General features: G+C 51.6%; 1 protein-coding gene across 4 annotated transcripts in view; it reads right to left on the bottom strand.

Annotated features, from left to right (window-relative positions):
- The window catches only part of AP2A2 (adaptor related protein complex 2 subunit alpha 2), a 72802-nt gene extending 55311 nt beyond the window's left edge, over nt 1-17491 (bottom strand). For all 4 annotated transcript variants that reach the window (XM_043970208.1, XM_043970210.1, XM_043970209.1 and 1 more), the window contains exon 1: nt 17296-17491. In XM_043970208.1, coding sequence (XP_043826143.1) covers nt 17296-17362 — 67 coding nt within the window. In that variant the 5' untranslated portion in view covers nt 17363-17491. The remainder of the gene's footprint in view (nt 1-17295) is intronic.
- Between the last annotated feature and the right edge of the window lie 275 nt (nt 17492-17766).

Genomic DNA, 17766 nt, shown 5'->3' with positions numbered 1-17766 from the left:
AGGAAGGGGCAGGAAAACTCAGCCATTTTTTCCCTTCATCCACCCTGAAATCCAGTCCATGAACCCTTAGAACCTCCATATAATAAAACCTTGCTCCCTAGCATGGAAAACACCATTTCAACCAAGGTAAAGTGAACTAAGGAAATTCCTTTGAAGGAAATTCTTTAGAAATAAAAAATAATCAGTGGCTGGAGAGCCGGGCCTAGATCAGGAGGTGCTGGGTTCAAATCCGACCTCAGATTCATACTGTGTCAGCCTCAGTCTCATGTGTAAAATGGCTAAAAGCAGCGCCCGTGGGGCAGCTAGATGGCGCAGTGGATAGAGCACCGGCCCGGGAGTCAGGAGTACCTGAGTTCAAATCCAGCCTCAGACACTTAACACTTACTAGCTGTGTGACCCTGGGCAAGTCACTTAACCCCAATTGCCTCACTAAAAAAAAATAAATAAATAAAACAAAAAAAAACAGCGTCCATTTCCCAGGGTCGTTCTGAGGGCTCTGCACAGTGCCTGGCACATAGTAGGTGCCTAATAAATGCTTCCTTCCTTTGCATTCCCCCTTTCCCTGGGTACTTTTTTCACCAGGCAGAATGACCCATTTATCAAAACTAAAGACCCTACCCCGTCACCACAGTGAGCGTGTGTTGGTTGCCCACTGGTCACGCTACCATCACCCCCCTCCCCACCCCGTCGTTTGGCCACGTTCTCCAGAGAAGGCGGGTCCTGGCACCCTCACAGTCCCTGCTGGTCCCCATCTCTGGAGAGAAGTGTTGCCAACACCCACACACACGACTAGGACTGGCCAGACAAACCAAAGCCAGTCTTCTCCAGGAGACCTGGCTCTGAAGGCATTTTGCACACAAAGTAGAAAGCCTGTGGCTCGCTTGGCAAAAGCATTCGGAAGCTGGGGAGTCACTAGACAGAGCCCGCAAAACCCGGCGTCCCCTAAAAACCTAACAGGCCCCAGGCCAGAAGGGGAGCAGCCGCTGGCCTATGACATGATGATCTCACCTCCCAGGGAACTGCTCTTCCAAGTCACTAATGTGAGGGTGCAAAGAAAATGCCTGAAATTGGCCAACAACCCGTTTTGTTCATTGACTGAATGAATGGATTTTTAGAAACGTGTCTGTCGGGGCAGCTAGATGGCGCAGTGGTTAGAGCACCGGCCCTGGACTCAGGAGTACCTGGGTTCGGATCCGGCCTCAGACACTTGACATTTACTAGCTGTGTGACCGTGGGCAAGTCACTTAACCCCCGTTGCCTAAAAAAAAAAGAAAAAAAAAAAAAAGAAACGTGTCTGTCAGGGCAGCTAGGTGGCGCAGTGGATAGAGCACTTGCCCTGGATTCAGGAGGACCTGAGTTCAAATCCAGCCTCAGACACTTAACACTTAACTAGCTGTGTGACCCTGGGCAAGTCACTTAACCCCAATTGCCTCACCAAAAAAAAAAAAAAAAAAAAAGAAACGTGTCTGTCTCACTGATGCCCCCCCCCCTGCCCCCCTGGACATTTGTTTTTCTTAAAGAAAGCAAAAGAAAATCCTTCTGCCCACCAAGCCAAAGAGGTCTCTCACAGGGCACTCCAAGAAAGGGCTGCAGGTGCTGGGTCTGAGGTTCTGGACTCAGGGGAAGCTGTTCGCTGGACTCTGCACATTGGTTAGAATTTCTTTTCTTTTCTTTTCTTTTCTTTTTTTTCCGAGGCAATGAGGGTTAAGTGACTTGCCCAGGGTCACACAGCTAGTAAGCGTCAAGTGTCTGAGGCCGAATTTGAACTCAGGTCCTCCTGAATTCATGGCTGGTGCTTTATCCACTGCGCCACCTAGTTGCCCCCATAAATGATTTTCTTTTTTTTTTCAATGGGGTGGGGGAGAAAAAGGCAGATATGGGTTCATTGAAAAAATAAAATTTAATTAAAAAAAACAACAGCAATAAATGGAGGTCAGCCAGCAAATTCCCACAAGAGACAGATAGAAAACTCTGCCTCAGGCTTCATTTTGTGAAGTTCATCCCAGCAGCCCATGGGGCAGACATTGTCAAAGCATCTGCCTGCCCCTGAAGGGCTAGCCCTTCAAGTCCATGGGCACTGGGGGGTCCAAGGCTACTGAATCTGGGGCCTTTCCAACCTGGGACTGAGGCCCAGCCCTGACCTGGAGTTGTCCAGCCTTGCCCTGCCAGGCCTGCCCAGGGCCTCCCTCCCTCCCCACCCCCCTCTCTTGCCCCTGTTGCTCCTTCTACCCGCCCCCTCCTACTACCCAATGCCTCTCCCCCACTCCATAATCGCTTAGGTCACCACTGGGAAGAAGCTGAGCAGAAGGAATCGCTCTGCCGGCTCCGTCCAAAGTCCTCCCTCCTCACACCTGGGGGCAAAGGGCAAGATTTTTCTTCTCCCCATCCTCGCTGAAGCTGTAAGAAGTGGGTCACAGAAGAAGGAGGAGCATCCGATCCACCAGCAAGGTCCCAACGCCAAGAGAAAACAAAGGTCTGCGCTGTGGGTTGTTGACTGAGAGAGATGCGCCAGCCCTCAGGACTCCAGATGAAGGCCCAGCAGAGCCTCTCCCAAGCTAGGTGAGCAATGGGGTGAGCAGGTTCCCAAAGCCTTCTCCACCCCTCACCTCAGCGGTGCTCACAAGCTATCACTAACCCCATCTAACAGAGGAGGAAGGGGCAGCTGGCTCCGTGCGAAGGGGAGAGGCGGGAGACTTGTCACCCAGCAGCATTCAAACGCAGGCCTTCCTGCCGCTCCCTCCAGACACTGGCTCAACAACACTTGGTGCCTGGGCTAGCCTCGACATCCCACTCCTCTCCCCCTCTTCTGGGGCCCCTCTGGAGGTTCCCAGGCTGGCCCAGGCCATCAGCCTCAGCAGCCCAGCTTCCCTCCCCTCCCCTTTCTGTATTCTCCGCTGGAGGCAAAGCCAAGAGGGTGGAGGACCAGAAAGCAGGAAGGCCCACCTGCCCCTCAGCCCCTCCAAACAACCCAGAAAAGGCAGCAAAGCAAAAGCTGACGGGGAATCCAAGGAAAAGTCACAGTGAGTCATTTCTCCAGCCCAAGCCAGTACTGGAAGACAGAGAGGCCTCAAAGATGGATGGGGGCGGGTCAAGGGCACTCCGGCACCAGAGTAGCCACCAGACTCGGAACAAGGGACCCATAGGCCTTTGCTGGGGTTCGGGCTCTGGATCACAGATCTGGGGCAAACACAATCAATCAATCAATCCACATTTATGAAACACCTAAACCTGAAGAGGCTTGCCCCTGTGGGTAGCAGTGCAGAGGACGATGTAGCGGACCCTTGGCTGTGAGGCAAAAGAAGTCTATAAACACTGGGGAAGGGCTCTGATCAGACCCACGAAGCAGAGCAGAGCATTCCAGTGTCTAGGGGGAAGCGCCAGGGGTAAGAACGGTGTCTGAAATATTGAATTGCTTGATTTCATAGGGAGGGTTGAAGAGAGAAGGAGGAAGAAAAATTTAGAACACGGAATTAGCTCAAAGACCTTAATCACAAGGAGGGAATAACATTCGCACCCAATTGGGAGGAGTAATCTATTTAACCCTACAGGAAAGTAAAGAGGATAAGGAGGGAAGGCTGAAAAAAGGGAGGGAGGGGAGGGGACAGTCAGAAGTAAAACACTTTTGAGGAGGAATAGGATAAAAGAAGATAGAAAATAGAGTAAATATCATGGGAAGGGAATAGGATGCAGGGAAATAGTTATGATTCATTATAATGGCAAAAAGTATGGTACCTACTCTGCTGGGCTATTATGAAGAAAATTCTCTGTCAAGTTTAAGGTACTATATACAGGTTATGATGAACAGGATACTGGGGACAGTGGATAAAGCTGGCACAGTGGATAAAGCACCAGTCCTGGATTCAGGAGTTCCTGAGTTCAAATCCGGCCTCAGACACTTGACACTTACTAGCTGTGTGACCCTGGGCAAGTCACTTAACCCCCATTGCCCCGCAAAAAAAATAAATAAAAAAAAAAAAAAGATGAACAGGATACTGTCAGAAAAACCTGGAAAGACCCACATGAACTGAAGCAGAGTGAAATGTACTGTATACAACATAACAGCAATACTATAAGGATGATCTGCTGGGAAGCACGTGGTTATTTTCAGCAAGGCAATGATCCAATATAACCCTGAAGGACTTAGGAAGATTGCAGCCCATCTGCAGAGAAAGAACTGATGGTATCTGAAAACAGACGGAAACATCTTAATTTTCCTGACAATTCCTTAATCTGGAGTTTTGGTTTTTTGACTGTTTTCTCTCACAGTCTAGCTAACGTGGGAATGTCTTCCATGACTACTCATGTATAACTCATTTTGAACTGCGTGAGTTCTTGTGGGTGGGGGGTGGGAAGAGAAGTTGGAACACAAAGTTTTAAAAAATTGATGTCGAAATTTGTTTTTACGTTTATTTTGGAAAATAAAATTCGATTCGATTAAGAAAAAAGAAAAAGAACAGTGAGTGAGGCATCCCAAAGGGCCCTAAACTAGCCTGGGTACAAGCAGTGAGAATTCTTGGAAGAAATGAAGTACGAGTGGAAAAACGGAGTTAAAATGTTTTTACAAACAGAAAGAGAGCACTAGAGGAAAAACCAGAAAAGAAATGAGAACTGAAGAAGAGTCAGAAAGACAGTGAACAACAAGAAATATTAAAACAAAAAGTCCAAAGACGGACAAAATAGAAGAAAATCCTCATCTCACAGCAAAAAGCAAATGACCTTGAAAACAGTTTCTGGGGAGATATTTGGAGAATCACTGGATTCCCTGAAAACCATGACCAAAAAAAAAAAAAAAAAAAAGAGCCTGGACGTCAGATTTCAGGAAAGCCTAAAAGAAAATTGCCAAGATCTCTTAGGACCAGGGGGCCCAAGTGGAAATAGAAAGAATCCACCAGGCACCTCCTGAAACCCCAAAATGAGAACTCTAGGAAGATCAGAGGCAAAACCCAGAGCTTCTAGGGCAAAGAACAAACACCATGAGCAGCCAGAAAGAAAGAATTGAAATACAAACAAGCTACAGTCAAGATCACTCACGACATAGCAACCAGCACTAAACAGGCATGGAGAGTTTGGGATGTGATATTCTAAAAGGCAAAGGATATGGCCTTAAAGTCAAGAAAGCAACAGGGAGGGGAAAGGCCCTTCAATCAAACAGGATGTCCAGGCATTCCTGATGGACTCAGGATGGAAAATGTCTTCCACATCCAGAAAAAAGAACCATGAATTTTGAATGAAGATTGAACCATACTGTTTACTTTTTTTTTGAGGTTTTTCCCCTTTTGTTCTGATTCTCTTACAACAGGACTAATGGAGAAATATGTTATATGTGATTATACATATGTAACCTACATCAGATTGCTTTCTGCTTGGGAGGGGGGAGGGAGGGGATGGGAGAAAAATTTGGAACTAAAAATCTTATGAAAACAAATGTTGAAAATTATCTTTATATGTCACTGGAAAATAATAAAATACTTTTATGATTTAAAAATAAAATAAAATAAAATAAAAAGACCAGAGCTACAGAGATTCAAACACAGGAGTGAAGAGAAGCATAAAAAGGTCAACCCAAAGGCACAATAACAAGTCTAAATGAGGATAAACCTTACATTCTAAGGAGAGGACACAATTCCCCTCTGAATTCTATTATCATCAGGTTCACAGAGAAAGTCTAATCAGACAAGGCCTGGGGGGGTTTCTGTTCTATCTTGGTGATGTTAAGGAAAAAATGGAAAGAAAGGGGAAAGGGAATAAATACATACAAGGGGCTCATGCTTCAGACTGCAAAAGTAAAAAGTTTATAAAAACAAAAGGAAGGGGACAACTGACACCTTTCTCTTGTCTGAACTGGTCAAAGGAAGAAAGAAAATATACAAGCAGTAGGGTTAAAAAATACATTTCGCTAGACGGGGAAATAGGAAGGAATGGGAAGAAGAGGAATTAGATGAACGGAGGAATTAGTCTTGAGGAAAACAAACTTTAAGGATATACAAAGATATTTACAGCAGTTCTTTCTGAGGTGTCAAAGAAATGGAATCTATGGGGACGTCCCTCATTTGGGAATGGCTCAACAAGGTGTGGTATATCAATGTGATGGAATAAAGAATAACGAAGGAGACGGTTTCAGAGAAACCAGGAAAGACCTGCATCGCACAATTTCTTTTTCTCTCTTTTCATTCCCTTTACTTGGTTAATCATAAGCATCTGTAATGTTATTGCTTCATGTGAGGAAACCATGTTTCTTCACTTGAAGCACAGGGGGGACTGTGACAATTGAAGCGACGCCCCCTGCTAGAGAGATACTGTAGGAAAGTTCTGCCATGAGGAGAAGGTGTCTGAGGGCAAGCCACGTGGCTTGGAAGGTCAGTTCCTTAGTGTCAGGAAGGGACGTTTGATGTTTCCGGTTTAGACAGGAGGCTTCTGGGAGGAGAAAGGAAGCGTTGGATCCTTTTTCTATTCCTGAGCTCACCATGGCAGGTCGGATGATGGGGTCTCTTAGAAATAGTTAGATGCTTACCTTTCTCTCTGATCATTAGATCCTAATGCTCTTTAATAAATGCTTAAAAGTCTAAACTCTTGCTAAAGCTTCATTTATTGGTGACCACTCGGTAGATTTTTAGACAGTCTAGCTAGAGAGCAACTTTACAGTGAACAGGTGTGGAGTAAAATGAACTGAACCAGGAGAACCATTTATACAAAGACAACGCTTGGGTAAAAGATTTGAGAACTCTGATCAGTATAATGTCCAACCACGATACTGGAGGACCGAGAAAACATGCTACCCATCATCTCCTGTGAATGAGACATTCTGGGGGGACCGATGTAGGCATTTGTTTTGCTTGACTGTGTTTGTAACGGGGGCTTTGTTCTTCTTTCTTACTCAGCCGGGAGGGGCAGGAGGGAGGGAGAAAAGGCAGATTTTTGTGGACTGGAAAAACATTTTTGAAAAAAAGAAAGTCTCCCCACCAGAGCATGAAGCTGCCAAGGGTATTAATAGCCTCAGGCTCCTGGCTTGGCCCCAACCCTTTTTATTGGCATTGCCACTGAGCCACCTTGGCAATAAAGCCACAGACTAGGAAGGGGCAGATTCCCTACCTTCAAGGGTCTGCCTCCTTCTTTACCCTCTCAGCTCCAATAGTTTTGCAGTGATCTGTCTGTTCAGAGTCTTGTAAAGAGTCAAGAGATGCCTGAAGAGCTGGCCTCCCCCTCCCCTCTGGCATCTCTGCCCACCTAGATGAGGTTCCATTCCTCCAACATGGGGTTATGTCTGGTCACTCAACAAAGACCCCATCTTCAGGAAGAGGGCGCACAGTGGGGGCTTGCAGATCTGCCTCCAGCATTAGCTTCTCAGCCCCTTCCAACTCCCTCTTCTGTCCTTTGATCATTGCTATTATAGAGGGGGAGGGAGATCCAGGACCAATAGCTATCAGAAGCCAACCTTCAAGCAACAGGCCTCTAAGGGAGTTGGGTAAGAGCAATGCCTGGAAGAACCCAGAGACCCCCCCCCCAAAAAACCTCTCCGTGAATGAAGCACAGACTTTTCATTTTAGACCTAAGTGGGGGCTGTAGTATTTCTTTTAAGTGGCTGCTTATAAACTGCATTTCCTAATTCCAGCTGCTACAGTCCCTGACCAACACTAAGGTCAAAGGCAGAGCTTTATGAGATCAGAGATACCTGGGCACGTCTGGAAGAGGTGAGGAAGAGACTGAAGATGAAAGAGCTGGGATTGAAGACCTAAGTGGAGGAATTAGCCTTGGCACAAAGGACATACAGATAAAGATGTCAAGAGGCAGGGAAGAAGAGATGAGGGAGCAAGCAAGGCCATAGCTAAGAAAGATGGGGTCAGAGGTGTGTGGGCATACGTGGTGGAAGGGGGGGTGTATACGTGTGTGAATAGTGTGTATACATGTGCCCACACGTATGTGCAAATACACATACACATAACTGTCACTGCTGCTCAGGCTCATCCGACTCTGTGACCCCACGGACCACAGCACACCAGGCCTTTGTGCCCTCCACCAGCTCTCCAAGTCTATGCAAGCCCATGCTCACTGTTTCCATGACACTGCCTATTGATTTCAGTTCTCCTCCTCCTTTTGCTGTCAATCATTCCCAACATCAGAGTCTTTCTCAGTGAGTCCCACGTTCTCATTATTCAGCATCAGGGTCAATATTTGACCTTGCAGTAAATAGTCTGAGTTAATTTCTCTAAGTATTGACTTATTTGATCTATAAACATATACATACACACACACACACACACACACACACACACATATATGTACAGGTTTATCTGTAGACATCCCTAAGAAGCTGTAAGGTCCAACAGGACAGGGATCATCTTTTGTCTTTGGTTACAAAGCCCTGGAGCTCAGCATGGCCTGGTACATGGCAGACACATAGTAAAGATGTGAGGAATTCCTCCAATGTGAGTATATTTTACCAGATGACAATACTGGTGGAAAAAACCGAGAATTTTTTCAAATAAAACCCTATTGGTCTCTTTCTGCTACCATTAATGAGAGAGAGACAGGGAAGGAGGGAGACAGAGAAACAGAATCTGCCATTGTTTACCCTAGACCTTTGGCAAACAGACCCCAGATTTTAACCAGCCACCCCGCTACAGCAAGCATTACAGCCAGCTGGTTACCTGCTCAAAGCCACTTCTCTCCAATGACGCAACAGCCTTTGGGCACAAAACCCCAGTGATGGAAAGAAGACAAACAGTATAATTAGTAGATCTTCAGATTAACTCTAATGATGTTCAGGGAAGGGTCTGATGAAAGAGGTGCCCTAGGTAATGCTTTCAAGGTCAACCCATGGAGCTTGGTTCAGGAAAGTTAAGTGAGGAAATTAAATTCTGAAGTCCCTGGCCAGGCTTCTGGCCTGGGGCTTCTCTGCAGGTACAGCCTAGAGAAGACAGGAGCCAGGCCCACTCCCAGGGCACATGTGGGGCACTGCCCTGTGCCAACAGACTCCTGGGATGTGGTGGGTGAGTGAGTCTCCTGTTTTCCTGGCTTCAGACACCCTGGATGGGTCATTTCCCATCTCCAGGCCCCAAGCACTGACATCCTCACTGGCAGGACCCTCTGCCCGTGAGGCGCAGGTGCAGCCTCTGTTCTTGGGCATATTCTTTGTTACAAAAATTGTGAGCGTTCATGGAGGACGTAAAGTTTGCTAAGAGCTTCACCAATACAGTGTCAGGTCTCACAACACGTCTGGGAGGGAAGGGAGCCCTTTTTACAGTTAGGGAAACAGAAGCAGGCAGAGGAGATGTGACTGTCCCACAGTCACACACCCAGGACATGTCTGAGGCAGGATTTAAACTCAGGTCTTCCTGACTCCTCCGCCCTGCTTCCTCTTGGGATGGTCTAAAAAAAGATATTGCAAGCAAAGCTCACAATGCCTGAGAGAGCTCAAGGTCTCCCTCCTTCCCTGCCTCCATCAGCATCATGGGAAGGCTCGGGAGGATGCACCTGCTGGAGCCAGGCCCCAGGATGAGGGCTGGGGACACAAACAGCCCCTGCTCTCAAGGGGCTGCCAGTCTAATGGGCACTAAGCCCGCCAAGCATGGGCATCACCCAAAGCTGATGCCCATCAAGTGCCTCCCAGTATCCCTCAGCACCCCCCTCTTTGATGGCTGAACAGGAAGACCAAAAGCTCTATCACTGTCAGCTGCCCCATGGTCTTCTCCAGAGACAAAAACCCTCTTTTCAAGGGGCTGATAGCGTGTTTGGTTCACATTCAGCCCAAGGTACAACCACCACCGGGAGGTTGGCTTCACTCCCAACTCATTTGTTAGCTCAGAAGAACAGTGAAGAGGCCCGACCCAGCGGCCTGTAAGGTCGGGCCAGAAAGGAGCAAGAAAATTCACCATTGTGATGATCCAGTGGGGTGGGTGGGGGGACATTTTTAAACCTGGACTTTCAGTAAGTGTAGCATGATACAGGGCGATAACTGAGAGATGACGTTTTTATTTAAATTCTATTAAGATCAAATTGAACCTCCCATCGCCTCTGATGACCTCATTCAGGGAGCCTGGTCCCCTTGCCTGGCCCCACCCAAGGCCATGGGAGGGCTGGCCAATGCCATGCTGAGTCAAGGCAGGGCACCTGGCCACCAGCGAGAGAATCACCTCCAAGGGAGAAGACTTGGAATTCAGCACAGTGGCCCCCAAAGCACATTCCCTTTAACATCTTCCCCTTGAAAACTAGGGTCCTGCCACATGAGACCACCTCCTCAGCAGTCTGTGCCAGGCTCTGATCACCAGGCCCAGGGCCTGCCTCTGGAGGATGACTCCAACAGCCAGACACCCTAACCCCCCCCACCCATGGCAGTCAGGGAGGGGGCCTTGACCGAGTTTGTGTCAGGGCCCCCTCCTCAGAAGGAATCAGGAAATGGCGTTCCACCTCAAGTCCCATGGACATGAGAAATGAGAAAAGGGAAGCCTTCGAAGAGTCAGGGAGAGAGAGGCTCGCTCAGACTGATGCAGAGGAAAGGGAGCAGAACCATTGTGAAGAACAAAACCAGTCACAGGAGAACAGTTTATATAGTAGCAACAACACTGGGAAGACAATCCATCAACTTTGTGGGCTGGGAGACCGAGGATGAGGCCCACAGGGTGCCGCCTCCTGGCAGACACACATGCTGGGGTTAAGAAAGAGGGAGCGGATTGGTTATCAGGACTGTGGTTGGTCTTCTTGCAGGGGGGAGATGTCTATTCAAGAAAGAAAGCTTTAAAAATTCACAATTGAAAGAAATGCTCAAGGTCACTTAGGGGTTAGTGAAAATGAAAATGTCATTATTTCCAATCCAAGTTCCCCTACCCTCTGGATCCCAAGGCCCAGCAGAGGGACTGGAGGGAAGAATCCCGGCACTTCTAAAGGGAGGCCACTAGTGAAGAAGGCTAAAAAAGCCAAGGGAAGCTGCTTCTCACAGTACTACTCATCTCAATGTCGGGGGACATTTTCCAAAACCAACCATCAATCACATATTGAATGCCTACTGTGTACTAGGCCAAGCAGAGCTCCAGTCTTCAGGGGCTCACTTTTGTCCCAAGAAATGCCCCAAAGCCACAAGGGGGGCTGGCTGAACAAGGCATGGCCCAGCAGGCTGCCACCCAGTGCCCCTGGTCTGATGGCTCTTCCCAATCAGCCAGCCCTAGGGCCACTTCAGGTACAAAGAAGGAAAAAAACCAGCAATTCCTGCCCTGAGGGCCTACAGTGTAAGGTGGGGTGTGAGGCTGAGCATGGGAAGGAGCCGAAGTAGCCTGGGAGGATGTGAAAGAGAGAGCCCCTTTGGCTTAAGGAAGAGGCATCAACAAAGGGAGGTCAGGACGTCAGGCATGCCGGGAGTGGGGAGATGGCAGCACAAAAACAGAGCACCAAGCTTGCTCATGAAGCCCTTTTGGCATGTCCTAAGTCCCTGCCCTGAAGAAGCTGCCCCTCTAAAGACCAAACACAAAGCAACCCTCAGAGGGGAGGCCCCAGTGGCACTCCCCCCCTAAAGGTGATGAGGGAGACCTACCCTGGGGGAAAAGGCTCCCGGACAGGAGGAACAAAGAGAAGGCCACGTGGGGAAAGGGGCGGCAAGAGGGCAAAGGCCTGGAAAAGGCCAACAGGACCAGAGCAAGGCTGTGCTTTCCCACCCCACTGCCAGCTGTGGGGAGGAGGTTCCGGCACAACAGGCGCAGGGGCACAGCCGGCACAGGGGCACAGGCCCGGCAGAGACTGAGGGGGAGAAACCGGATGCAAAAAGTAGAGTCAAAAAGGAACCCAATCAGCATCAGGCTGGACAAGTGGGACAGCGGGCAGGGAAAGTCAAGGCTCAGGCCCACTCGAGCACTGCCTGGCAGACCCTGAACATCGTATCCACCAGCTCACACTGTTCTCAGCTCACAGGGCTCAGCCTGCAGGCCTGACCAACCCAGCCCTTCATCAACGACCAGTTTAAATCCCAATGGCTGGACCCTACCGAGTCATCCTGCCCACAAAGGCCCACGTCCTCTATCTGGGCTTAAGGTCAGGACCACAGCTCAGGACTTCATTTCTTCTCAAGAGTAACTCTTGGGGCAGTGAGGTGGTGCAGTGGATAAAGCACTGGCTCTGGATTCAAGAGGACCTGAGTTCAAATCCAGCCTCAGACACATAACACTAGCTGTGTGACCCTGGGCAAGTCACTTAACCCCCACTGCCCTGCAAAACAAAAACAAAAACAAAAACGAGTAACTCTCCACATCTCTAACCTAAGCTTCTCAAAAGCAGCTTTTGTTACCCCAGAGGCCTCAAGTACTTACTTATGAGGATAAATGCTTAAGGACTGGTAGGGTCTGATCAATCACTACATTTTATCAAACAGTTACAGAATTCATCTGAGCAGAAACAAATTTTTCTACACAACATCACCAAGCTGTGTCTCTTTAAAAAAACCACCTCAGGTTCTTCTCTGAGTTGTAAGAGTGGCATCAAAGAATCCAGTTCACTTGTGTCTTCCTGGCTAGACCTTCTCATCTTGAGTTAAATAGATTTAAATCCGATCTGCTCTAGTCAGTAGAGGCAATAACCTGAGAGGGAATTCACACACCCAAGGGGATAAAATGTTCCTAGGAACCACGAACGCGGGTACACCGTGCCAGAAGACCCAGATCGGTGCCCCCGGCCCGGCTGGCACCTGGGCCCAAACCCAACTCCAGGAATAAAACAGGGACCCCAAGTCAAAGGGGAGATGAGCCTGTGCACCAGCCAGAACCAACGCATGACATTCTTGGAGAAGTTTCTTCTCTGAGGGGAAAAAAAAAATCTGTTCAATGAAGTGAGTCACACTGATGTCCTCCTGGGAAAGCACAGAAGAGTGAGCCACAAGAACTCAGCAAAACCGGACTCACAGAAGCAAACCCTGGCATCACAGATACAGAGCCCTTGGCAGCATAAGGGCCAGGCCAGTGATCACTGTGAGAGCAGGAGCAACCACCCTGACCCCACAAGCACCTCTGGGAGGTCCTTGTCCAGGAGATGACTATGGGATGGAGCCTCCTATGCTGAAGGATCCGAGTCTAGGGTGTTCCCAGAGTCTCCATCCCACGACCCCTTTTCTCTCCATTCACTTCTTTGTGATCCCCACATGACCATCTCTCCTCCCTCTCCAAGTGGACACACCAGAAGCATCTCAAACTCCACATGCCCCCCGCCCCAGTCATTTAGTGCAGGAGCATTTATTAAGCGCTTGCTGGACAGGGCGCTATGCACTGGAGGTACAAAGAAAGGCAAAAATGGTGCCTGCCCTCAAGGAGCCGGTAGTCTAAGGGGAGACAACACGGGGTCAGCTCAGGAGGGAAGGTTCAGCAGCAGCTCCAGAGCCTGGGAAAGGCCCCTAGCAGGAAACAGACAGCATCCAAGTCTTAAAAGAAGCCACGGGGCAGCTAGGTGGCGCAGTGGATAAAGCACCACCCCTGGATTCAGGAGGACCTGAGTTCAAATCCAGCCTCAGACACTTGACACTTACTAGCTGTGTGACCCTGGGCAAGTCACTTAACCCCAATTGCCACACACACAAACACACACAAACACACAACGAAAGAAGCCAAGGCATCTCCGAGGCAAGAAAAGCCAGGAGACATGGGAAGAAGCTGCAGAGGGGACAACCATGGACAGACTGAGGGAAAGGCCAGAGGGGATGGCTACCCCAACCAGGAAAGAGAAGGCAGCTGTAGAAAGGACTGTTTACTATGGATTAGCCACTGAAGCCAGCTGCCTCCGTTTCTCCAACAGTAAAATGACGAAAATAGCACCTAAGAGTTGTCATGACGTTCAAATGAGAGAGCAGCTGTCAAGGCACCAATGTGTGCCTGGCACACAGCAGGTAAATGCTTGTCCCCCTCCCCACCCACTCTAACTAAAGGCGGCATCCCTGAAAGGGACGATGGCAAGGCCCCGAGGACCTCATGGACCCCAGGGGACTGTCAGGAGAGTTCAAGGAAGCTGCCAAGGGGGCTAACAAGGAGCGTCCAGCAGGCAATTAGGGACAGGTGTGGGAGAGGGCTCAGGAGGAACCAAAGGACCAGGTGAAATTGTGTGCAGAGAGTGGTAATTGAGCCCACGGGGAGAGGATGAGCTCATCAAGTGAGACAGTGCCCAGGGAAGAGGGGCCGGCCCCAGGCTTCACAGATGTGACCTGCAGGAAGGCATCTGGGGAAGAGGGGAAGCAGGGAAGGCAGATTTGAAGAGGGGAAGCAGGGAAGGCAGATCTGAAGAGGGGGAGGGAAGAGTCTTCCAGGCCAGTACAGAAAGCAGAGCCAGCAGAGGGCCCTGGAGCCCAGGTGTGTGCCCGCAAAGAGCAGCAAGCAGGTCAGTCTGGCCAGACAGTCCTGGGGGTGGCAGGAAGCTAGGGACCCTGGCACCCTGAAACCTGGTGTCTGAAGGGAACCACGCCCAGGGGAAGGGGCACACCCAGAGGCCCATCACCCTTGGAGCCCCTGCTCTCTTTGTGTGCCTCTTCCTTCCTGAGACTCCACCAGGGTCTCTCCAGGGGCCCAGCCAAGAGGTTCAGGCACAAGGCAGCCTAATGTGAGGCTGAAAGGTAAGAAAACACCAAACTCCTTTGAAAAGCTCCTCCCAGGGGCAGCTAGGTGGTGCCGTGGATAGAGCACCGGCCCTGGATTCAGGAGGACCCGAGTTCAAATCCAGCCTCAGATACTAGACACTTACTAGCTGTGTGACCCTGGGCAAGTCACTTAACCCCAACTGCCTCACCAAAAAAAAGAAAAAAAGAAAAGCTCTTCCCCTCCCTCCCAGAAGGAGTGCTCTCAAGTGCACCCATTTTCCAGACGCACCTGTGGCCAAGCTTCCTTAACTTAGAAAATAATCCAAGTGATTTTCCCTTTAAAAAGCAGAGTCTCCAGTGTCACCCCAAGGCCACTATAGAAAGTCGGGGTGGATCAGCTTTGGAGTTGCTGCTCTCACCACCACCTGCATCAACCTGGCAGTTGGCAGTCCAAGGGCCCAAGAGCACATGTTCCCTTCAACAAATGAGCCAAACTCTGAGCCTGTGGCACCACAGTGTTTTCAGCTGGCCCCACTGGTGGACTCTAACCAATTTCTAAGCCCAAGTCTAGATGTGGCTGACGGAGTCCTGACATGGCGGAAGACCTGGAGATGAATGCTCCTTCCCTCCCCAAATCCCTGGCCTTGTGAAGAGCTGCTTTGGTCTTCTTGGTAGAAACGACAGGCCCGTGTGCACTTTGCCCGTGGGGCCTTTTCCTTCCCACTCAGAGCTGAAACCTCCTCCCAAGAGAATGTGAGGTTCCCATGAACCAAGATGGACTTTGTTCCCTGGTCCCCAGCACTCTGCTCAGGTAAGCATTCCAGGGCTTTTCAGTCACTCATTCATTTAAAGACAAAAAACGATGCTTTGCTGCAATTCTCTTTAGGGGGGAAGAGAAGCCAGGTCCAATATTTGGCCACCTTATAACCAAATGGATTGCCTGGGCTCCAGAAATGTAACCAAAGACTGAGAAGTAGAGGCAAGTCTCCCGTGACCCGAGCAGACAGACCATCTGGATCTGGACTGGGCTTCAGGAAGAGCAGGGACTCCCTCAAGTGGGCAGGCATGGAATGGGGAGGAGGCCCTGACATCCCCCGTCCCACCCCACCCACAAAAAAAGGACTCTTGGCTTCCCTGAAGGAGATCCAGGATATAGTTTACAAGGCACCCATCACAGGTAAGCCCAGTGAATGTGGTCCTCCCTCTGGGTGCTGATGTAAGAAACCCAGCTGGACCCACTTAGCTCCCCCCAGGGGAGAGGGGACGTGCCCCAGACCCCTATAAAATCTAAGCTCTAAGGACTTTACATCACAGACGCTGACAGAAAATGTGTTTGCACTGTTTACATACAAGGAAAAGAGAAAAACAGGGAGGTGGGGGGGGGGGGAGCTTGCCTGGTTGGGGAGCTTGCCTGGTTGGGGGGGGGTGGGGGCCCGCTGGAGGCATGAGCCAGAGTGGGCACCACAGGACCAGCCCTAGGGGCCCCCTCTCCTGGCAGCACCAAGCCCGGCAGCTGGAGGCTGGGTCATGATTTTCAAGAATAAGGAAAATGTGCTCTGCCCCTTTCCCGTTTTGAACAGCTCCCTGAAGCCTGAGTCACTGCAGGCCCCCCCCCCCTCCCAGGGCAGCTCTGAGGGGGAAGGAAGGGCCAGGACCCCCCGCCGGCAGCAGCAAGAAGGGGGAGCCCAGGGCTACCTCTACACTAGCCTCGGGCAGCAGACACTTTAGGGGCTATTTGCAGGGGGAGGGAAGCAAAACCTCAGTCATTCTCCCGGAGGCTCCATTTCCTGAAACTCCTTCCTTTTTCCTTGGAGCAGCTCATTTCAAACCAGCCGCCCATGCCCTGGCTAGCGCTGGGCTGGCTGGCAGTCCAGCAGGCCCAAAGTCAGTCTTGGGGGGGGCAGCTCCCCCAGGCAGAGAAGCAGTAGGGCCGGGCAGGCTTGACTGACAACGGAAAAGGCGCAGGGCCCCCAAGGATGCGATGAAGCAGCAGGAGCTCAGGGGCCCCCCCATGCTTGGAGGGGCAGGGTCCCGCTCCCCAGTCAGGTTTCCTAGCGAACTCCTGGAGCCCCCCGCCCCAACAAAAGCCCGCAGGAGGGGGGAGGGGGCTGGAGGCATCAGGAAGCTCCCTCTCGTAACCGGTGGGGACACTTCACCGAGGGGGAAACTGAGGCGGCGGCCTGGCTAGAATCCGGGGCTGCGGCTCTACCGGCTAAAGCCCTTTCGGAGGAATTTAAATTATGAATGAGACCTAGAAAACCTGTCACAGGGAGGCGGGGCGCGGCTGCGGGGCCCTCCCGATTCTCCCCCCCCCACCCCCGGCCTCCCGATCCCGGGCCTCCCGATCTCTCCCCCCGCCCCGGGCCTCCTGACCCCCAAGTCCAGAGGGCCTAGGCTCCTGCTGATCGCCGCCCGGGGCTTTCCTGCCCTTTGGGGTGCGCTCCGGAGCCCCACCTTACGGCGGGCCAGGCCCCGCGGGAACCCCAAGACCCCCGGCACAGACCCGGGAACCCCGACGGGAGGGGCGCGGGGGGATGGGAGGCCACGGCTCCCGAGGAGGGGGTTTGTCCCGGATGCCCTCCCGGGGCGGCCCCCACCCCCAGCCTCGGGCCCGAAGCAGCCTGGGGGCTGAGCACGGGGGGCCGGGGCTGAGCGGGCGGGGGGCGGGGAGGGGAGGGGAGGGGGAGGCGAGGCCAGGGCCCCGCAGGTGGGGGGGGGGGACACGCAGCGCCGGCTCCCTCCCCTCCCCCGCCCGCACTCACAGTTGCGGATGTCCGAGATGAACACGGCCAGGCCCCGCATCCCGTCGCCCTTGGACACGGCCGGCATGATGGCGGCGGGGGGACCCGGGGGGCGGCGTCTCCGGCTCGGTCTCGGCCCAGTCTCGGTCTCTGTCCGCGTCTCCCACCGCCGCCGCCTCCGCTTCAGCCCCTCCGCCGCAGCAGCAGCAGCAGCAGCAGCAGCAGGGCAGCGCGCGCACCCCGGCCACGCACGCCCCGCCCAGACGTGCGCGCGCACGCACACGCACACGCACGTCTCGTTCTGGCGCGCGCGCACTCCTCACGCCCTGTCAGGGAGCCCCGCGCGCGCTCGTGCTCTCCGGAGCCCGAGAGTGCCCCCGCCTGGTCTGGAAATGGGAGGATCGGGAGGTTGAGGGGGATGAAGAGGAAGGGGGGATGGGGAGTATGGGGAAATGGGGGATGGGGGTGGGGCGGGACAGTCGAGGCTCCTGC

Source organism: Dromiciops gliroides, chromosome 6, assembly GCF_019393635.1.
Source record: "Dromiciops gliroides isolate mDroGli1 chromosome 6, mDroGli1.pri, whole genome shotgun sequence".
Lineage (NCBI taxonomy): Eukaryota > Metazoa > Chordata > Mammalia > Microbiotheria > Microbiotheriidae > Dromiciops > Dromiciops gliroides.
The sequence above is the reverse complement of the archived record's forward strand: the minus strand, read 5'-3'. Positions and strand labels throughout refer to the sequence as shown.